Source organism: Narcine bancroftii, chromosome 7 (assembly GCF_036971445.1).
Source record: "Narcine bancroftii isolate sNarBan1 chromosome 7, sNarBan1.hap1, whole genome shotgun sequence".
Taxonomy (NCBI): domain Eukaryota; kingdom Metazoa; phylum Chordata; class Chondrichthyes; order Torpediniformes; family Narcinidae; genus Narcine; species Narcine bancroftii.
This window is the reverse complement of record NC_091475.1, coordinates 24,080,261-24,103,425: the sequence shown is the minus strand read 5'-3', so window position 1 is coordinate 24,103,425 and position 23,165 is coordinate 24,080,261. Positions and strand designations below refer to the sequence as shown.

Here is a 23,165-nt window from a genome sequence, read left to right as displayed (position 1 = left end):
CAATGCACAAACATTCAATGCACAAACGTGCTGGAAAAACACAACAGGTCATGCAGCGTCTATCAGAAGGCTAGCCAATGTTCCCCTTCACCAAGAATAACAAACGCTGGTCTAAGAGCAAGTCACAGATAAGGTGGAAGGTTGGGCCCAGAGTCGGCAGATGGAGTTTAATTGAAGGGCAAAGTGGGATGTACACGGTATATGAGAGGGTTGCCAGGGGTTTTAATCTTTACCCTTGTGGAGGAGTAAACCCTGCCCACTCACATCACCAAACGCGAGTCGGGGGGAGAGTGGAATCATTTACTCCTTTATTCGGAAATGCAAGATCAACACAGCGATGCCCACAGGCCTGGGATTGGACATGGGTTCATCGTTGACAAAATGCAGTATTCCCTGAAGTCCTGTGGAAGTGTGTGAAAGATGGAAGGGAAGGGGGGGAGCTCAGTCTCAGAAGGCAGTGAGAACCACCTCCTCCCCCACCCAGATTCAGCAACGACACCTCTCTGAAACACACTCGGCCCCATAGATTTTTACAGGCAATTTTCCAACTGGCCAGTAACACCCCCTCCTCATTCTGGGGCAGAGCCAAGCACAGCCAGCCTCCTCTTTCACTTTCCCTGAAGATCACCAGCAGCCAATAAAAGCCCATCACTGCTACATATGACGATGCAGCCAATGTGTGGACAGCAAGATCTCACAGAGACTGCCTAGAAAAACTGTTTTCAGTCACATTGAAGTAAAACACAAAAGTCTGCAGACACTGGTTGACACAAAAACACAATGCTGGAAAAAAACTAGTCAAACAGTATCCTTTATATAGCAAAGGTAGAGATACCCCCTATGAGCCCTTCAAGATAATGAGCAATATATAGGCAGGTGGCCTGCTCATACCTTGATGAAGGGCTCAAGTCTGAAATATTGTTTATGTATCTGCTATATAAAGTACACTGACCTGCTGAGTTTCTCCAGCATTATATTTCTACTTCAGTCACCAACCAGATAAATATAATCCCCAACACTGGGGTGAACTCTCCCGATCTTCAGAACAGGTCTTTCACCTATTTAAAGGCAGGCAAGGCCAAACCCTTTATCAAGCTGGGACATTCCCTGCCCACCCCCCCCCCCCCCCCGCCCCCAACCTCATCACTGCTCCCCAGGCAGGGAGGGGTGTCAGGACAAGGACACATCTGTACCCCTCCAACCCCTCTCCGGTGAGCCTCCACAAAACCTGACAGCAGATGGAGGCAAGCAAGACAGGCCAGGCTCATGCCAGGGCTACAGCTGGCCACTCATACAGAGGCCATTAAATCCGGGTTCACTGGAAGCAGGTTTGGAGTGATTCAAATCCAGGCCCACTACTGGCTGGAGACAACTCCACCCTCCCTCAACCCAAAGGATTAAAGTTCTCTGAGGCAGAATGTGGCCTCTCCTTATCAATCTACCCACACCCTGTTTAGTCATTATATTACCTCTTTATTGAAATGAATTACCATATTATAAAAAAAATAATGCTAATATTTCAAGTGAATTGTCTATTCACAAAGGGGAGGGTTGTCAGTGCAGAATACATCTCTCTTCATTAAAGGCTCTAGAATATACTGTACATCATATTCTGCTGGGGACAGGAACAGCATGGGTTAGATACAGAGTGAAGCTCGCTCTACACTGTCCCATCACACTCTCCCAGGTCCATCCAGCATGAGCAAACTAAGTGATGGGGAAGCGAGAATGGACAGGGAGGGCGTTCCCAGGGAAAGCTGCACCCTTAACGCTGTCTGAGGAGCAGAGCCAGGGGCCAAGCCAGTGTCTGTACTTTGAGTGCAGGCAGTGGCTTGACCTAGGAGCTGTGGCCTGCTCCTCTCCCAGATCACTGGAGAGATGGCGAGATCCAATCACTGCCTTCACCGGGAGGGTGCAGACCATTCTGAAAGTTCTCCATTTACGGATGCTCACTAAATCCCGAAGATGGGAGCGGACACAGAGCAGGTCTATTGGCCGATACAGGGATGGAGATGAAGATGAACTGGGGCCACACATGGAACTAAACTTCTCTCCAGAAGAGTGGAACACTGAAGTCTGGCAGACGCTGTGATTGCAGTTAAAAACACTGAGATGTTGGAGAAACTCAGCCAATCTCGCAATGTCCATGGGAGTCAAAGACATATAACTGTCAATTCGGGCCTGAGCCTTTCTTCAAGGTATGGAGAGAATGCTTAACAAAGGACTTTGAATAGAATAAACACCCCCCCATCCTAATCAATTCTCACCTTTCCTCTCCATATTCAATTAACATCTTTCATCTGTTGGTCTGTTCTCCTCCCTCCACCTTTCCCTTCTCCCCCTAGTCTTTTCATTCAGACACCTGCCCAATTTTTACTCATACCTTGAAGGGCTCAGGCATGAAATATTGGTTATGTATCTTTACCCCCTAAAAGACCAGCTGAGTTCCTCCAGCATTTGTGTTTTCAATTTCTCCGGCAGTGTTCAGACCTTTCAAGCTGAATCTGGTGGGAGGAATTAAACCACAGGTTTAAATGGGGGAACTTGCTGAAGATGCAGTCGACTACATGCTCATACTTTCCATTGAATACCAGTCCTTCATCTGTTCCCACACTCCCAGTGCTGTGTGAAAATAGCTGCCACTCGTTGGGCTAACACACACAGACCACTGCTGGCCTGATCCATGATAGTCACGAGTGGCAGACACAGAGGCTCCGACATCAGACCAAACTTCTTCACCATTGAAGACCAAAAGGTTTAAACCTCAGATCTCTGAGTGAAACAAGAAAGTCTGCAGAAGCTGTGATTGAAGCTAATACACAGGTGCTGAAGAAACTCCGTAGATCTGTCTGCGAGTGAGTCCAGGTAGAAATCAAAGGGGATGGGGAAAGGAGCAGGAGGAAGGGGAGCGGGCAAGAGAGGGAGGGGCTCGTGCAAGAGAGAGATGAGGATGGTTAGAGAGGAATGGCGTGTGAGTGAGAGGTCACAGTTTAAGGAGAAAGGAAGGGAAAGGTGCACAGAGGTAAAGAGTGTTCCTCACTGCACTCCCCAGCAGAGATCAACCTGTTTATGGTGAGTACCATTCATCACAAAGTGCCATCTCATACAGAGCCCTTGGGTGGTGGCTGGGCTGCAGAGTTGACTGGCTTGGGGAAGGGGAGAGGAGTCCTCAGTGGACTGGGAAGGAGGGGCGAGCTTGGATTTGATAGTAAAGGGGTTGGATCTGGGTGGACTGTGGGTTCAGCATGGTCGCTGCTGGTTGGCAGATGGTTGAATGACCCATTCTTGGCTCCTGTGGCGAGTTAGTTGCTGTCAGTTGAGAACAGGGCGACCCGAGTGTCACAGAGTTATTTCGGTAAGCAGCTTGCAGGTCGGTTAACATTTCTACATGCTCTTCTTGAATTCCTGATTTCCGTAGCTTGACCCCTTTCCAATCTCCGTCACTCCAATCAGCCGGCGCACACAGAACGAGGCTGCAGAAACAGGGAAAGGAAGGGGTGAAGGCGGCTGAAGAGACAGACAGGGTCAGCAAGCAGCAGGGAGAGGTGCACCTCAATGTCTGGAGCAGGTAACACTGATCACATACAACGGTGAAGATCAGCATCCTCACGCCAGCCCAACGAGAAAGGGTCCAGTCCTGAAACAGTGACTGACCACTTCTCTCCATAGATGCTGGTTGACCTTGTTCAGACCTAATAACAACTGCCTAGAATTTCCCGTTTTTCTCAGCTCCATGTTCCTTTCAAATAGACTCTTGAAAGACCATATTGTACCTGCCCTCATCACCATTGCTGGCAGTGCATTCCATGCATCCACCATTCTCTGTGTGAAGAACTTACCCCTTACATCCCCCTGTACTTACTCCCAAGCACCTTAAATCTATGCCCCTATGTGTCAGCCATTTCAGCCCTGAGAAAAGGCCTCTAGCCATCCACGTGATCAATACCTATCATCCTGTATACCTCTATGAAGTCGCCCACCCCTCATCCTCTGTCAAACCAAGAAGAAAAGACTGAACCTATCCTAGGCTTCATTAATCTGGGGATTGAGTTCAGGAATCATGAGGTGATGTTGCAGCTCTCCAACTTTCTGGTGAGACCACACTTGGAATACAGTACATTTCTCCAGATCCAGACTGGTTTGGCTTTTGGGGTTTTTTTCAGTCATTAGAACAAAACTGAAAAACCCCCAAAACAGCACAGGAGTATCCATCAACCATTATCGGACCCCAACACCACCCCACCACCGCAGGTTTTGATACTACAGTCCTCGCTCCTGCCCAGGAGGCCATAACAAAGGATTCTTCCGACTGCTTTTGGCTGGGAGACAACGGCAGGCAGTTTGTAAAACTAGTACAGCGGAAATGGAAAGAGAGAGGGGAGGGAGTAACCTGAAACACAATCGGCGTTCATGCCCTTTGGCTTAAGAGCTGACCCTTGCACCTAATTTTTCCCCATGTCCTGCCTGACTCGCTGACTTCCTCTAGTCACTCACTGATAGCTCGAGATTCCTGCCTGCTTCTCTGAGCCCACATCCAGCTGTCAGTGTCTGTCTTTGCGACCGGTTCTGAGCTCTGTTGTTACCAAATTGGCTCCAACAGAGTGTCAGAGACCCACATGGGCAAATTGGGTGATCAGTATTTTTCAACTTGTGACGTCATGTTGGCGCCGCAAGAAAGTTTGGTTTTTGGATCTTTTTGGTACTCAGAACTTCATCATAGGAAGGATGTGGAAGCTATGGAGGGGTGTAGAGGAGATTTACCAGGATGTTGCCTGGATTGGAGATGAGGCAAGGTTAGTAAAACTGGGACTTTTCTCTTTGGAACAAAGGATGAGAGGTACTTAACAGAGGACTACAAAATTCTGAGAGGCACAGAAAGGGAGGACAGCCAGAGCCTTTTCCCCAGGGCAGGAATAGCAAATACCAGAGGACATCTGTACAAAGAGAAGGGAGGGAAGCTAAGGGGAGAAATCAGGAGTAAATTTTTGATATATATAATATATATATACACATACACAGAGAGTTGCGGGTGCCTGGAATGCCTCATCAGGGGTGGTGGTGGAGGCTTAAACATTAGGGGCATTTAAGAAACTCTTAAGACAGGCACATGGATGGAAGAAACATAGAGGTAGGGAGGGTTTAGAGTTTATTTGGTGGGTAATATATGGGTCAGCACAACATTGAGGCCTGAATAGCCTGTACTGTGCTGTAGTGTTCTATCATGAGGCATGCACTCCACTCCAGGCACCATCCTGGTAAATTTCCTATGCACCCTCTTGATAGCATCCACATCCTTCATGTGAAGAGATGACCAGAACTGAACACAATATTCCAAGAGGGGTCTAACCAATGTTTTGTTGAGCAGCAACGATACCTCACAGCTCTTGAACTCAATCTGGGATTGTTGCACACTGTCGCATGTGGGGAACCACAAGAGGTGAGCATTCAACTGGCTGTGTCTGTTTGCTCTTCAATAAAGCACCTTTATGGCTTTTGCTCCACCCATCTTGGCTCCCACTGACCAACTTTCCAAGGGCTTCCCGTTGCCAATCCCAGTCTGTGCCCTCTGCCTCGGCTGACACAGGATCAGCTTCTCGTCCCAAAACAGTTTCTGGTTCTGAACCCTGCCATCAATCCTCCTCCTCTTTCTCAGGGCAGGAAAGTTCACAACTAGAGAGCTTAGGGTTCCCACCCAGATCACTTTTTCCAGCAATATTTTAAAATCTCACTGTTTAAACAACTATTTCACACCCCCCCCAAAGTGGATAACGTTACGCTTTACTTCCTGCCTCCTCAATTCCCCTCCTTCTCCCTCAGCAGCCAGCATTCTCTATGCAACACCCCCCCCCCACCCTCCGCCTACTTGTGAAGGGTTCAGGAGGCGGAAAGCTTACCTACACCCACAGACAGCAGGAAGGAACCTATCAGCAACGGAGAGCCACTGGCAAATACTCCCACCGTGAAGCTAAAGAGCGGGGTCAGCAAAACAATCACCCAGAAGAGCCAGTTGAGGAAGGGCCAGGGCCGACGGTGAGGTTTGATCTGTTGCCCGGGGAAAGTGCCTTCCTTGGCGTACTGGTCCTGGAGAGCATCCTGCACAAGCGGGGGAAAACAACATGCCAATTATACATGGTTTTAGAGGCACGGGAGAGGTGGGGAGTGTTCCTGTGAAGGCAAATCTCATTCCCACGCAACAACAGTAAGGGATAAGGCAGACATAGCTCAGGGGCCAGGAACATTTTGATACTAAAACACTCTTCACATTTCGGGTGGAAAGATACAAGATTGAAAGAGTTCAGAGGAAATTTACTAGGATGTTGCCTGGACTTCAGGTACTGAGTTACAGGGAAAGGTTAAACAGGTTAAGATTTTTTTCCCCTGGAGCATTGAAGAATGAAGGGTATACAAAATTATGATGGGTTCAGATAGAGTCAGTGTAAGCAGGCTTTTCCATTGAGTGTAGGTGAGATACAAACCAGAGGATATGGGTTAAGGGTGAAAGGGGAAAAGTTTAAGGGGAACGTTTGAGGGAATTTCTTCAAACAGAGTGGTGGAGGTGTGGAACGAGCTGCCAGCTGAAGTGAACGCAGACTCAATTTTAAAATTTAAGAAGAGTTTGGACAGGTACATGGATGAGAGAGGTATGGAAGGATATGGACTGGATGCAGGTCAGTGGAATGAGGCAGAATAATTATTCGGCACAGACTAGAAGGACCAAAGTGCCTGTTTCTGTCCTGTAATGTTCTATGGAAAAATACAGCGGTTCCAGTCACAGGACAGAGGGAGGTTAAGGGAGACTGTAGATGCTGGGAAACACAAAACGATGGAGGCACTCATTAGGTCAGGCAGCACCTGTAGAAGGAAACCGTCAATGTTTTGGGCCAGAAACTCTGGCAAAGGGTTACAGACAAAGCATTGACTATCTTCCATGGATGCTGCCTGACTGGCTGAATTCCTCCATCATTTTGCATCATCTCTACGAAATCTCTCTCATGCACACTCTCTCTGGGAGGAATCTCCCTGCTGCATTCGAGCTGCCAGAGGAAGGATATACTGGCTTTGGAGGCAGCGCAGAGACTTCGCAGGTTGATTCTGGGGATAAAGGGGTTAGCTCATGAGAGATTAAATAGGTTGGGACTAGTCTCACTGGAGTTTGGAAGATTGAGGTGGGGGTACCACAGAGTCAGGGGCAGGGGGCCATGGGACCCTGGTGAAAGAGCCAGAGGAGGCCGTAGTGACGGGTTTGTGGAAACAGGGCCAGGAAGCAATGGGACGTCGAAAGCCAGGGTGGGGCCATGGGGACAGGGATTCACAGCGACAGGGCAAGGTGGGGGGGGGGGGGGGGGGGAGGCATGAGTTTGCATTGAAAGGGCAGGGAGCCTTGGGGATAGGGACAGGGCCAGTGAGGTCACACGTGCTGTGATTCTGCTGTTGCTGAGAGCTGCACTCACACCCAAACCACCTGGGGAGCCACTGGGAGCAGGACCAGGCTGGTCATTACCTTCTCCTGGTACAGTTTATGAAGCCAAGCAGCACATTCCTTCTCATCTTCAGGGATATCCTCCAGAGGAAACCTCCTGTCACACAAAGCATAAAAGGAAAGACTTGCAGCTACTGAAAACCTCAGCAGGACACATTAACCAGATTCCCAGCCCGTTAGCACGGTAGGACAGTTCCAGCCCGCAGCCATCAGGCTCCTGAATGAACGCAACAACAGTGCTCTCACGCTGCCCTTGCTTGGTGCAAATTGATCTTTCTTTTCATTGTAATCCCACACTCTGTAAATCATGATCTTTACATGGCTGTGTGAATGTTAGAGACAATGAGCTCTCAGAAGAACTCTTCCCACTGAACGAGGTAATAATGTGGCAAACAAACTGCAGGAAAAATAATTTCAGGATTGTATGTGATGTCATGTATGTACTCTGACAATAAATCTGATCACATTCATACACTCATTACAACAGTTACCAATTCACTGCAAGAGTGGGTTATGGTGGAGAAAATATCCAAGGACATTTTCTGCAGCTTCCTCTGGTCAACTTTCTACAGGAGGTCTATCAAGAGTGTTCTGGCTGGCTGCATCACAGTGTGGTACGGTTGGTGTTGAGTATTAGATCAGAGGTCAATCCACAGGACCATAAGAGCAGAAGTGAGGATCACTGGGGGCTTCCTCTCCGCCATCGACATGATCTACCAGGATCGTTGCATGAAGAGGATGCACAAAATCTGTGAGGACTCCTTGCACCCTGCACAGTATCTTTCAAGATACAGGATTATCAAATCAAGCACCCCACTTGGCCAAGGAACAGCTTCTACTATTTATTAAGAATATTTATTTTAATATATGTACATATATAATGTGTACCATCTCTGTCCTGTTCTTCACCGTGGATCATTGGGTTTTACTCGTGTAATTGTTTGACAAATAAACGAACTTAGTGTTGAAGGTGGAGAGGAAAAATTCAGGTGTGTCCTGACATCAAAAGGAGACTAGGTCTTCCAAAGAAAATCACACTGCAGCACGCAAGTTCAAAGCAAGGAGCTACATGGGACATGGCAGGGACTGGAAAATTTGAAGCCAAAATCTGTGCTGGAGGAACTCAGCAGGCCGAGCAGCATCTGTGCTAGAGTTTGAGCAATCACTGTTTCGAGCTGGAATTCTGCATCAGAGAGGAGACACTATCTGCCCTGCACGACGCCTTCTGATTGACCAGTTCCCTTTGATCCATTGCACTATGCTAGCCATGAATCCATACATTACAGCACAGAAACAGGCCTCTCCAGTCCTTCTAGTCTGTGCCAAATCATTTTTTTGCCTAGTCCCACTGACCTGCACCCAATCCATCGCCCTCCATACTTTTCCAAATTCTTCTTAAATGTTAAAATTGAGCCTGCATTCGCCACTTCAGCTGGCAGCTTGTTCCACACCCCCACCATTCTGTCTGAGGAAGTTCCCCCTTATATTCCCCCTAAACGTTACCTCGTTCACCCTTACCTCATGTCCTCTGGTTTGTACCTCAGTGGAAAAAGCCTATCTACATTTACTTTGTCTTTTCCCCTCAGAATATTAAATACCTATCAAATCTCCCATTATTTTTCTATGCTCCAGGGAATGATGTCTTAACCTGTTTCACCTTTCCTTCTAACTCAGTTCCTAAGTCCAGGCAACATCCTAGTAATTCTCTTCATTCTTTCTATCTTATTGATATCTTTCCTATAGTTGAGTGACCAAAACTGCACACAATACTTCAAATTTGGCCTCACCAATGTCTTATACAACTTTACCATAGCATACCAATTCCTATACTCAATACTTTGATGTATGAAGGTCAATATGCCAAAAACTCTCTTTACAACCCTATCCACCTGTGACAGCATTATCAGACAATTACGTATTTGTATTCCCACACCCCTCTGTTCTACTGCACTCCTCAGCGCCCTACCATTTACCATGCATGTCCTTTCTTGGTTTGTTCTTTCAAAATGCAACACCTCACACTTGTTGGCATTAAATTCCACCTGCCACTTTTTAGCACATTTTTCCAGCTGGTCCAGATTCCCCTGCAAGCTTTGAAAATCTTCTTCATTGTCCACAACGCCTCCAATCTTAGTGTCACCTGCAAACTTTCTGATCTAATTTACCACATTATCATCCAGATCATTGATAGACAAACAACAAAGATTGTAGTCCCGATCCCTGAGGCATACCACTAGTCACAGGCCTCCAGTCTGAGAAGTAATCATCCACCACTACTTTCCAGCTTCTCCCCTCTTGACATTATCAAATCTAGTTCACGATTTTACCATGAATACCTAGTGTCTGAACCTTCCTGACTCACCTCCCATGCAGGACCTTGTCCATGTGGACAACATCCACAACCTTTATTTCGTCAACTTTCCTGGTAACCTGCCCAAAAAACCCAAATATTATCTATGATGCACAAAGCCATGTTGAGTATCCGTAATCAGATTCTGGCTATCCAAATAATTGTACATCCAATCTATTAGAACACCTTCCAATAAGTTACCTACTACTGACAATTGATTGACTAGCCTATAATTTCCAGAGTTACTTTTAGAACCTTTTCTAAAACAACGGAACAACTTGAGTTACCTTCAATCCTCTGGCACCACATCTATAACCAAGGACACTTTAAATATTTCTGCCAGAGCCCCTGCAATTTCTACACTTTCCTCCCTCAAGGTCCAAGGGAATATCTTGTCAGGCCCTAGGATTAACCACTTTAATTTGCTTTAAGACAGCAAGCACTTCCTCCTCTTTAATCTGTATAAATTCCATGACCTCACTGCTTGTTTTTCTTCCTTCCCTCGACTGTCCCAGTTTCCTAAATGAAATCTGATTTTTAAAAAACCATTTAAGATCTCCCCCATCTCTTTTGACTCCATACAAAGCTGATCATTCTGATCTTCCAAAGCTACGTATTTTGTACCTTACTATCCTTTTGCTCTTAATATACCTGAAGAAACCCTTGCAATTTTTCTTCATATTGTCTGCCAAAGCAAGCTCATCCATTTTCCAAAGAGAAAACTGCAGCAATTGACGAGCTGCTAGAGGGACTTAGCAGGCCGGGCAGCATCCGTGGGCAGGGTTGGTCAATGTTCTGAGTCAGGAACCTTCATCCAGACTAAAGAAGTAAGAGGGTGATGTTTTGTGCATGAAAGGGGAAGGAATCTGGGGAGGGTATTGGACAGAATCTGAATTTATTGTCATGAACAGGACACAAAATTCATTGTTTTGTGGCAGCAGTCACAGTGCAAATTTTGCTATAAAATTACATTTAAAAATAAATAAGAGAAAAAGTGAAGTTGTGTCTGTGGTTCATTGTCCATTCAGAAATTTGATGGCAGAGGGGAAGAAGCCGTCCTTGTGCCGCTGGGTGTTCATCTTCAGGCTCCTGTATCTGCTTCCTGATCCTAGCAGTGTGAAGAGGGCATGGCCTGGGTGGTGATGGTCCTTGAGGATAGAGGCTGCTTTCTTTTGTTGATGTCCTCGATGAAGTGGAGACTGATGTCTGTGATGGTGCTGGCCAAGTTCACAACTCTCTGAAGTTTTTTCCTGTCCTCTGCATTGGCCCCTCCATACCAGACAGTGATGCAACCAGTTAGAATGCTCTCCACAGTACACCTGCAGTAATTTGCAAGAGTCTTTGATGACATACCATATCTCCTCAAACTCCTAGCAAAGCAGAGTGTCGTAATTGCATCGACATGGAGGCTCCAGCACAGAGCAGAGGTGGAAAAATAAGTAGAGGTAGAAAACACTGGAAGTGGGGGAAGAAATAGAAAAGAACAAGGGTAGGAAAAGAAGAGAAAAAAAAAAGATGTTCTGGCCACTGGGCTTCAGGGGATCCATGAAAAATATGGTGCATTGTTCCTCAAGTTTATGAGGAACACAGATGAAGCTGAGGACAGACACACCTCTGTGGGAATGGATGGTTGGTCACAGGATGCTCAGTTTTCCACTTGTCTATTCCCCAGTCCTTAGCCACTCTCTGGACATTTAATACCATCCAGCATTCTTCAGCTCTTGGAAAGTTTTAATTGACAGACCTTTTGAGCAGAACCTTTTAGATCACAGGATGCAGTGGAAAAGCATGCTGTTCATCAGTAATCGCTATACGCAGTCTCAGCAAGCTGGAGGGGTACGATGAAAGGTGTCTGCATTATGAGGTGACATCTGCCACTCACCTGACACACATGTCTGCGTGGTACTGTTTGCCGTGCAGAATTCCAAGTAGCGTCGGGTTCTCCTGGTCTCGAAAGTTCAATGTCACATCATAAACAGCGGTAACTGAAACATAAAGCAGGGGCATGACAAGGGTGCGATCAAGTACACTGCAGCGATCACCGGGAGCCAAAGCCAAAGGTCAGAGCAAATGATGGCCAACAGTGACGGAAAATTCTGTGTAAACTCGGGCAGGGGGTGGGGGGGGGGGGGGGGGGTGGTGGTGGCTTCCAGTTCTGGAGAAGGCAGATGAAGAGCAAACCCCAGAGACTTCCAATGACATGAGCAGCCACTTGTCAAAGGCAGTGGTGACCGCAAGCCTAGGGAAGCATCCCCCAACAGACAAGGGTTTGAAACGCGAATGTCTACAGATGCTGGGATGGGAGTAAAAACAAAAATGCTGGAAGAACTCAGCAAGTCTTGCAGAGACCATAGGAGGTGAAGATAACATATATTCTTGTGTAATCGTCAAAAATTTTGGTCTGATTTTTCAGGTCAAATATTGGGGGGGGGGTTGGGGTAGGGTCGACTTTTACATGGGTAATATTGACCGTGGTAAATACCCGCGTTATACAAGGCATTGGGAACTCAGTTGGGACCGGGTGGTGAGTTAATATTCGGGGTGTCAAGAGCTCAGATGGGCAGGGAGCCGGGTCGAAGATCTGTGGTTGGGATTTTGGGAGCTCGGATGGGAGGATGGCAGAGCGAGGGTTCGCAGTCAGGGCATCAGGAGCTCAGATGGGGCATAAAAAAGGGGGGTCGACTATTACACGGTATCAACGATTATATGAGTATATACGGTCGGTATACATAAATTTCACCAGATTTCTCCAGCATTTTTGTGTTTTTACTAGAGACACAGGTTTAATTGTCTTTAAATTGGAGCGTGCATTTGACTGCTTCCTGAGGTAATAGTTCCCTCCGCAAAGATAGGGGTAGAAGGAGCATTCTCACTCTGAAGGGATGTCACACGTGGCCTTCCCCAGGGAGTGTCTCCAAGCCACAGCTTCTCAACACGCTCACTAAAGACCCAGCCAAAGATGCAAAGGGTTTAAAGAGTCCCCTCTGCATAAGAGACAGGAAGCTGGTGTGAGATAGAAGGCTGGGGAGTGGGTAGAGGCTTAGCTATGAGAGAAACAAGTGCCTGTGGTGCGCCAACTTTAGCTCACCTGTCCCCCTGAGATACTCCACTGTGGTGGTAAAGCCTTTGGTCCTTGGTAACAGGTGATGTTTCAGCTTCGGCAAGCCCTTGGATGCAGCCACCTCCATGCTGATCCGGTGCTTCTTCTCCGTAAACCGTGTGCCTTCACAGTACAGCAAGAACTGAAATGGAAAAGGGACAGGGGTAAAAGGCCTGCTCTCTGCATGCCCAGAGCTTAGACACCAGCTCCAGAGTGGCAACGGGAGTGGTGTGTTTGAAATATAGTCCATATGGCAGACTGCTCAAAATCAAGGCTGTGGGTTCACCCGACAAAACCCTGATGAGACTACACTTGGTGAATTGCTAGGTCACTGACCAGAGGATGTGGTTGGGGTGGAGAGAGTGCAGAGAAGATTCACCCGTTTTGGAGGACTTCAGTTCCAAGAAAGGACTGGATGGTCTGGACTTGCGCCGGTGGTGAAAAAAGCGGAGAATGACCTGAGAGAAGTCCACGAGATGGAGAGGCATGAAAGGAAATGCACAGGTCATTCTGTGATGGTCGGGCGATCAAAACAAGATGAAGGGAGAAGTTTTACAGGGGATCTGAGAGGCAAGTTTCTTTTTTAATATATACATTGTGCTTGATATCTGGAACTCTCTGCCAGAGCAGAGGAATAATGTAGTCATCAAACTTGAGAGACATTTAGAGAGACACTCAGATTGGCGAGAGTTAGGTCTAAATGTGGGCAAATGGGGTTGATGTCGAGGGGCCAATGGTCAGTATGGACGTGGCATACCAAAGGGTCAGTTTCCTGTGCTACGTCCCTCAACAACAAACTCAAATCAGGGACTAATTTAAAGACTCTTACTTTTTGCACTGAATTGATTTTTTAAAATTCTCGGTATTGCACAGTTTGTTTACAGATCTTTATTTGTTTACATGTGCACATTGTGTAGTTTTTTTGCACTACCAATAAGTGGTAAATCTGCTTGGCCACAGGAAAAAAGAGTCGCACGGTTATATGTGATGTTATGTACATATTCTGACAATAACTCTGAAATCGAAATTAAATCAGCTTGGCAGCAGGAAGCAGAATCTAACAGCCAAAGGGTGATTTTTGATCAAAATGCTTGGACAACTTGAGCTCCTCAGAGGTCCCTGTTTGATCCTTGGCTCTCAGTAAAAATTATTAAGCAAGAATTGACTGTGTGGCTGAGTCCAAGTGAAGCTTTGGACTACAGCATGATGCAGATGGTCAGGTGGGGGGTAGGAAAGGGATGAGCTGAACCAGAGAAAATAACAGCACAGAAACATGGCTTCTAGTCCATAGCCTGCCCACCCATGAACCTGTCCAAAATTTTCTTTAATATTAAAACTGAGCCCACGTTCACCACTTCAGCTGGAAGCTCATTCCACAATCTCACCGTTCTCTGAGTAAAGAAGTTCCCCCAATGTTCCCCAAAACTTTTCTGGGATTCAAGAGGTCGTTGAGGGGAAGGAGGGCTCCCAAAGGGCCTTGAGCGCTAAGGCTTCCTAATTGCGTTGGAGGCTTGGATCTGGAGCTCAGGTTGCTAATGGATTGAACAGGAGCCTGTGCGCCTCCAGAGGCTGTGGGAGTGCTGGAGGTGAATGCATTGGCATTCAGGGTCTCTGAAGGGACCCTCTTTCACTTCTCTTTCTCATTGTGAGGGGTGCCAAGTGACACTCAGTGTCTCTGATTGCATTACAGCAGACAGAAGGCAATTTTGTATAATATTAAATGTTTTGTACTATTACATGACAATAAAGTGAATCTTAAATAATTTGTATACCTCCATCAAATCTCCCCTCATTTTCCAAGGCTCCAGGGAATAGAGTCCTCTCCTGTTTAACCTTTCCCTGTCACTCAGTTCTTTAAGTCCCAGCAACATCTGAGTAAATCTCCTCTGTACTCGTTCAATCTCATTAATATCTTTCCTGTTAATCCAGAGGTGTTAAATGTTGCGTCCAGCGAACTGAGTGAATAGACAATTAGCAGCAGGGTACAAGTAATGTGAAAAGAGGGTTGGTGCCAGAACACAGCCTTGCTTCACGCCATTGTTAATGGAGAAGGGTTCAGAGAGCTCATTGCTGTATCTGACCCGACCTTGTTGGTTTTCGTGCAGTTGGATAATCATGTTGAGGAACTTTGGGGGACATCCGATGCGCTCTAGTATTTGCCAAAGCCCTTTCCTGCTCACGGTGTCGAAGGCTTTGGTGAGGTCAACAAAGGTGATGTAGAGTCCTTTGTTTTGTTCTCTGCACTTTTCTTGGAGCTGTCTGAGGGCAAAGACCATGTCAGTGGTTCCTCTGTTTGCGCGAAAGCCGCACTGTGATTCTGGGAGAATATTCTCGGCGACACTAGGTATTATTCTATTTAGTAGAATCCTAGCGAAGATTTTGCCTGCAATGGAGAGCAACGTGATTCCCCTGTAGTTTGAGCAGTCTGATTTCTCGCCTTTGTTTTTGTACAGGGTGATGATGGTGGCATCACGAAGATCCTGAGGCAGTTTACCTTGGTCCCAACAAAGCTTGAAAAACTCATGCAGTTTGGCATGCAGAGTTTTGCCGCCAGCCTTCCAGACTTCTGGGGGGATTCCATCCATACCTGCTGCTTTGCCACTTTTCAGTTGTTCGATTGCCTTATATGTCTCATCCAGGGTGGGAACCTCATCCAGCTCTAGCCTTAGGGGCTGTTGAGGGAGCTGGAGCAGGGTGGAATCTTGGACTGAGCGGTTGGCACTGAAAAGAGATTGGAAGTGTTCTGACCATTGGTTGAGGATGGAGATCTTGTCGCTGAGGAGGACTTTGCCGTCTGAGCTGCGCAGCGGGCTTTGGACTTGGGGTGAGGGGCCGTACACAGCCTTTAGAGCCTCGTAGAAACCCCTGAAGTCGCCAATGTCCGCGCTGAGCTGTGTTCGTTTGGCGAGGCTAGTCCACCACTCATTTTGGATCTCCCGGAGTTTGCGCTGAAGATGGCTGCATGCGCGACGGAAGGCTTGTTTCTTCTCTGGACAGGTCACGTCTCCAGAATGGAGGACCATCGCCTTCCCAAGATCGTATTATATGGCGAGCTCTCCACTGGCCACCGTGACAGAGGTGCACCAAAGAAAAGGTACAAGGACTGCCTAAAGAAATCTCTTGGTGCCTGCCACATTGACCACCGCCAGTGGGCTGATAACGCCTCAAACCGTGCATCTTGGCGCCTCACAGTTTGGCGGGCAGCAACCTCCTTTGAAGAAGACCGCAGAGCCCACCTCACTGACAAAAGGCAAAGGAGGAAAAACCCAACACCCAACCCCAACCAACCAATTTTCCCTTGCAACCGCTGCAATCGTGTCTGCCTGTCCCGCATCGGACTTGTCAGCCACAAACGAGCCTGCAGCTGACGTGGACTTTTTACCCCCTCCATAAATCTTCGTCTGCGAAGCCAAGCCAAAGAAGAAGACAAGTAATGTGGAGAACTGAGGGAGTCTACGTCCATAGATCCTTCATGAGCTGATATGATCTTGTAAAGCAGAGTGATGTTTCTCTTTTTTAGATGAATTCTTGAACACGAGGGGAAGGAGATTATGGATCTTTAGGTTAAAGTGTGTTCTGGTTTACTATATGTCACTGAAACATTGTGGCTTGACTGGAGAAGGTGTAGAGACTGCAGAACAGCAACAAGCCCTTCGACCTAAGTACAGTGCCCAACTCCTAGGCCTAGGACTCAATATTCCACTGGGTATTTGGATCCTTGATTCCCTCACCTACAGACCACAGTCAGTGAGGATTGGTAAGAACATCCCCTCTACAATCTCCATCAATACCGGAGCATCACAGGGCTGTTCTCTTAGCCCTCTGCTCTACTCGTTGAACACTGAAGACCGTGTGGATCAGTACGATAACATAATCTACAAATTCGCCGACAATACCACGGTAGTGGATTGAAAATAAAGAGTCGATGAGTCAGCATACAGGATGGAGAATGAAAGCTTGGCTGAATGGTGCACCAATAACAACCTTGCACTCAATGCCACCAAATCCAAGGAGCTGAGTGTTGACTTCAGGAAGGGAAAACCAGAGATCATTGGGAGATCAGAGAAATATAAGTTCTTGAATGTCACTATCTTGGAGGATCTTTCCTGGTCCCAACACACAAATGGCATTGTGAAGAAAGCACATCAGCGCCTCTACTTCCTCAGGAGTTTGTGGAGGTTTGGTATGACATAAGAAATCCTGGCAAATTTCTCCAGATGTGTGGTGGAAAGTGTGCTGACCGGCTGCATCACAGTCTGGTATGGGGACACCAATAGCCCTGACCACTTGGCCCTTGTATTGTATGATTATGTGACAATAAAGTAAATCCTGAACAACTTTGTTTACCTCTATCAATTCTCCCTTCATTTGCCTCAGCTCCAGGGCATAGAGTTCTAACCTGTTTAACCTTTCCCCGTAAGTCAGTTCTTTAAGTCCTAGTAACATCTGAGTAAATCTCCTCTGCACTCTTTCAATCTCATTATATCTTTTCTGTTAATCCAGAGGTGTACAGTGATGAGCTGAGTGAATAGACAAATTAGCAGCAGGGTATGAGAGATCCGGAGGACAGAGGGAGTCAATCTCCACAGATCCTTCATGAGCTAACATGATCGTAAAAGGCAAAGAAATGTTTCTCCTTCTTGTATCTAAATACAACCCCCTTCCCATTGTTTTTTTTGGGAGCTTCTTCGACAAATGGCATGATAGTTAGTGCATTGCTTTTACAGTGCCAGCCATCGGGACTGGGGTACGAATCCTGCGCTGTCTGTAAGGAGCTTGTAAGTTCTCCCAATTTCTGCGCATTTTTCCAGAGGGCTCTGGTTTCCTCCCATCCTTCAAAAACATACCAGAGGTGGAGGTTAATTGGGTGCAATTGGGCAGCACAGACACGTGGGCTGAAAGAGCCTGTTACTGTGCTGTTTGACAAAATTTTTAAAAAAAGAAAGCCCCCAAGACTGTGGTCCATCCCAATCACTCCCTGCTCCACTTGCCAATACTCACCCACATGAACTCTGGGTAGTCCCGTAGAGCCAGCAGCCCCCTCGTCACAGTGTCTCTGTCCTCGTCCCAACGGCGCTTACAGAAAACAATCTCCAGGAAATACCACGTCCAGCCAATCAGAGGGACGTAGAGCAGCTCCTGCTTTGCCAGGACTTTGGAACTCTAAGCTCAGGAATTAAAAAAAATGAAGTACATGCACCTGATCAGCTTGAATCGATCACACCCCTTATTCTCCAGCCCTCCCACCAACCCTCCAAAGCCCATCAATATCACCAGGCCAACCTCCAACACTCAACCTCAGCAAGTGCAATCAACGTGTTCACTAAACGTGGGCAGTGTACAAAGCCTGGCATCAACCCAGCATTAGTTATTGCTCTATGTACTCAGTTACATTGACCTGCATGTCAAGATTCTGCTGAAAGTCCTGAAAACCCACCGCTGAGAGCCCAACCCAAAACCCTGAATACCAAAGACGCATAAGGGACATTGATTAAGGTAGATTGTTGTAGAACCTTTTCCTGTGACGGAGGCAAGAGGTTTAGAGTAAGGCGGAAGAGGTTCAGAAAGGATAAGAAGTTTATCACATTGCTTGAGGGGGGTGATGGAGGCAGACTCACCACATTTAAGTATCTCGACAAGGCACAGAAGGTCACACACCCAGTGCAGGAATATACGATGAGAAGATAGGTTATAGAGTTCTACAGCACAGAAACAGACCCTTCAGCGCAGCAAGTCCATGCTAACCAAACTAGATGCCTGTTTTTGGACAATATCCTCAACCTTTCCTGCATGTGTCTATCTTTTGAAAATTAGAATTCCACACCCCCTCCTGCCTCTACCCCTTCCTCTGGCAGCTCATTCCACATACCCACCACCCTCTGTGTAAAGAAAGTGTCGCTCCGATTCCTTTTAAATATTTCTCTTTTCCCTTAAATCTCTGCTCTCTTGTTTTAGATTTCCCTCGCCTGATCGATGCCCCTCCTGATTTTAGAAACCTCCAGAAGGTTCCCCCTCAGCCTCCTGTACTCCAGGGAGAAAAGTCCAAGCCTCTCTTTATAATTCAGGCCAGCCAGTCTTGCAAATGTTCTGCACTCCTTCCAGCTGGTGACCAAAACTGTGCATAATACTCCGAGTGTGATCTCACCAACATTTTGCACAACTGTAACACCTCCCCACTCATGCCCTTGGTGCCCTGACTGGCATCAAACGCCTTCACCACCATCTACCTGTGTTGCTACTTTCACAGAATGATGTCCTTGTACCCTCAAGACTCTCGGTTCTGCAAAGTTCCCAAGGACCCAACTGTTTGCTGTGTGAATCATGCACAAGAACAGAAGAAATCAGAGCAGGAGTCAGTCATCTGGCCCATCAAGCCCGCTTCACCAATTGAATGCGATTGTGGCTGATCTGCCTGTGGACTCAGCTCCACTTGCCCGCCTGTTCCCCAGAATCCTTCATTCCCCTCCCATTCAAAAATCTATTCAATGATTCATTCCCCTCCCATTCAAAAATCTATCCAATGAGACAGCCTCTACTGGTTCCTGCCCTGGATTAACCAACCAAAGTGCAATGCCTCACACTTGCCTGTGTGGACAACGGGCTTGTTTCTGTGACAATGACACGATCATGCACAAGCGAAAAGAAAGCGCACACGCCGCAGTGGGCAAGAGGTCAGGGTGAGCAGGAATCATTCCTGCAGCAGGAAGAGGCATCATTATCCAGCAGGCTTTGCAAGTTGAAACTGAGGACACAGAGGCAAATGGTTACTGACCCCCAGAATGCCGTATCTCTCACACATGGTCCAACCACATAGGAAGTCTATCTCATAATTGTGATTTAAGATGACAATGACATGCTCCTTGCCAAATCTGTCCACGGTGGCCTGGTCCGTGAAAAGCGTGCACTCCGTGCCGGACCACCATTCTAGCAGCAGGACCAGCTCTAAAGACAGAGACACAAAGCGGAGAAGGGGAGGTTAACAAGTGTGCTGCAGCAGGGACAGATCTTCCAATTACTCCGAACCAAGCCAGCCCAAGGAATGAATTGCTAACAGGAATCCTTTTCCCACCCAAAGCTTAAGAAGCGAAGCATCACCACTTAAACTGGGGAAAGTGTGGGGATCTTGCAGCAGGGGCTCGCTCATCAAGGTCATCAGCTTTTGAAAAAGTCGGCAAATAAAACAGGTCACACTCAGCAGGTGAGGTGGCATTGTCAGAGAGAGAGAGATATGATGAGAGCTCATTAAAATGAGTCACTGACTGTTTTTCTCTCTCTGCAGGCGCTGCCTGACCTGCTGGCTCTCTCTAACAGTCTTGGTTTTTATTTCAGATTTCCAGCACCATTTGGCCTTTATTCATTCTGCCCACTTTGGAAGGCATTCCCCTCCTCACAGATTCCATGCAGATTCAGGACAGGTCAAGATTCGATGTATTGTTATATAATCAAAACAGTGTCACATTACACAAAATTGCCTTTTGTCTGCAGATAGATTCGCCATTTGCAGATAATGCCTGAAGCACCTCTTATAGTCAGTCCAAGATGAATTAGGACACTGGCTCTCAATCTTATTTTTTTCTTCACCGACTTACCATCTTAAGTAATCCCTTACTAACCACAGAGCACCTATGGCATAGGATTCCATAGGTGCTCTGTGGTTAGTAAAAGATCGAGGACCTCTGGATTAGGACGAAAGCAAATCTCCATGGAGTGCGGAAAACACAAGCTGCCAGAGGAACTCAGCAGGTCAATCAAAGTCAGTGGGAGATACTCATCCAATCTATCTGATGCTGCTCAGCCTGCTGAGTTTCTCCATTCGACGGTGATTTACTCCAGATTAGAGCCTCTGCAGTCTCCTGTGTTCTGTACAGTGCACATCCATAACAGAGAGTTGTGGTGGTATCAAAGGCAACAATACAACAGTGAGATTGAGACAAAGAGCTGGAGACCTCCCAGACCTTCCCAATCAAAATCACATCTCAGCAGCTGTTCAACCCACAAGCAGATGCAGCGACGTATACTCACGACTCCACAGAGAGTAGGCGAGGCGGCAGTTCAGATGCCGGTAGAGCCGCTTGCTGAATAGCCAGATGGGGACAGTGCAGAGCTGGATGAAGTTGATGCAGAAGCCACTGACCACAAAAACAAACCCCAGTAAAAGGTGAACAATGAAGTGAGTCTTCAGGTAGGCAATCACACTCATGGCCGATCAGAAGCGTTTACAAGGCCCCTCGCTCAGGATAACCGACCTGGAACAAGAGGACAAATCACCAATTCTGTCCCCACAACACAATTGCTCAACTCTCCATTGGGAGGCCATTCAGTGCTTTGTGCCTGCCCTTTGAAGCAGGAACCCAGTTTGTCACACTCTCCTGCTTTCTGTTGAGTCCCAAAACATTTCCTGTTCAAATATCCTTTCCAATGCAATGTAAATGTCCTATTAGAACCATAGAAGTCTACAGCACATAAACTGGTTACTTTGGCCCTTCTAGTCTATGCCAAGCCACTTTTTTTTAGCCTGGTACCTGCACCCAGTCCATAGCCCTCCATATCTCTTCCATCCATGTACCTGCCCAAATTCTTCTTAAATGTTAAATTTGAGCCCACATTCACCATTTCAGCTGGCAGCTCATTCTACACAACCACCTTCTCTGTGTGAAGAAGTTCCCCTTCATGTTCCCCCAAACCTTTCCCTTTTCACCTTTATCTTTGGTTTGTATTTCACCTACCCTCAGTGGAAAAAGCCTACCTACATTTACTCTGTCTCTCCCCCTCATAATTTTAAATACCTCTATCAAATCTCCCCTCATTCTTCTACACTCCAGGGAATAAAGTCCTAACCTGTTTAACCTTTCCCGTAACTAATTTCCTGAAGTCCAGGCAACATCCTAGTAAATCTTCTCTGTACTTGTTCAATCTTATTGATAACTTTCCTGTAGTTAGTTGGCAAAACTGTACACAATACTCCAAATTTGGTCTCACCAATATCTTAAACAACTTTACCATAACATCCCAATTCCCATACTCAATAGTTTTATTTATGAAGGCCAATATGCCAAAAGCTCTCTTTACAACCCTATCCATCTGTAATGCCACTTTCAGGGAAATATGTATATGTATTCCCAGATCCTTGAATCACATTCCTGATATCAACCACTTACTTAGCAATTCTCAGGTCTAATTTTTTGCTTTGAATTGAATGCATGCAAACTCCAGATGGAATGAAAGCCTTTATTTGCTGCATTCACACAGGTAAATAAAGTATACAAATATAATTAGACATTTTGACATATATACAGCACAGTAACCCAAATTACACCCAATTAACCAACACCCCGGAACGTTTCAAATGGTGGAAGGAAACCAGAGCCCCCAGGGAAAATTCACGCAGACACGGGGAGAACACAAAAAACCCCTTACAGACAGCACAGGATTCAAACCCCGGTCCCATTTGCTGGTGCTGTAACAGTGTTGCTCTAACCATTCTTCCATTAATTAACACATTAATGAAGTATAATTAACCAGACATAAGTTTATAAAATCAAGGCAGGTACAGATAGGATGGACAATCAGAATCCTTTCCCCCCCAAGTAAAAGCATCATTTACCAGAGAACACGTGATTAAGGTGGGGTGGGGGGGTGGATTTGTACTGCCTGGAACAGCCTACCAGGGGTGCTGGTGGATGCAAATACAAAGTGGCATTTAAGATGATTCTGGATCAGCCTTTCTCAATGGGGGCCTTAACGAACTGAATTCATACATTTTGTTAAGGTGGTAGAAGGAAAGTTTGGAAGACCTACTAAACTTGACTGCTTCACAGGGAAGGGGCCCATAAACTTTGAGCAGAGTCCAAAGGGTGCCACAGCCAAAAAAAAGATTGCTAATGGCTGTTATAGGTTGATACGCAAACATGAAGGGGGTGGGTGGATATCCATCAGGTGCAAGCAGTGTTTTAGTTTCATTTGGCTATCATGTTCAGTTCAGACACTTGGGCCAAAAGGGCCTGTTCCTGTGACGTAGAGTTCTATATTCTGGCACACTTGAGAAAAAAAAACACAATAATTCATAAAGGAAACAAACTTCACAGGATAGGAACCAGGCTCACCACAGCTCTTCGAGTGACCTATCTCCCTGCCACTTGAAGAGGGTTCAGGAGAGAGACATGAGCAATGGGGAACAAGTGAGAGGCAAGTGAGGAGTGAGTGCAGATCACTGCACTCTGGGGCAACAGGACCCG

The 23,165-nt window shown here is 46.7% G+C and overlaps 1 protein-coding gene across 5 annotated transcripts in view; it reads right to left on the bottom strand.

The window, feature by feature from the left end:
* Positions 1-286: 286 nt before the first annotated feature.
* Positions 287-23,165, bottom strand: part of LOC138738599 (1-acyl-sn-glycerol-3-phosphate acyltransferase gamma-like) — a 50,837-nt gene continuing 27,958 nt past the window's right edge. For all 5 annotated transcript variants that reach the window (XM_069889130.1, XM_069889132.1, XM_069889134.1 and 2 more), the window contains exons 2-9: positions 20,953-21,176; positions 19,703-19,872; positions 17,932-18,093; positions 12,919-13,072; positions 11,713-11,815; positions 7,502-7,577; positions 5,895-6,093; positions 287-3,473 (exon numbers count right to left, since the gene is read on the bottom strand). In XM_069889130.1, the coding sequence (XP_069745231.1) occupies positions 3,385-3,473; positions 5,895-6,093; positions 7,502-7,577; positions 11,713-11,815; positions 12,919-13,072; positions 17,932-18,093; positions 19,703-19,872; positions 20,953-21,130 (1,131 nt within the window). In that variant the 5' untranslated portion in view covers positions 21,131-21,176 and the 3' untranslated portion in view covers positions 287-3,384. The remainder of the gene's footprint in view (positions 3,474-5,894; positions 6,094-7,501; positions 7,578-11,712; positions 11,816-12,918; positions 13,073-17,931; positions 18,094-19,702; positions 19,873-20,952; positions 21,177-23,165) is intronic.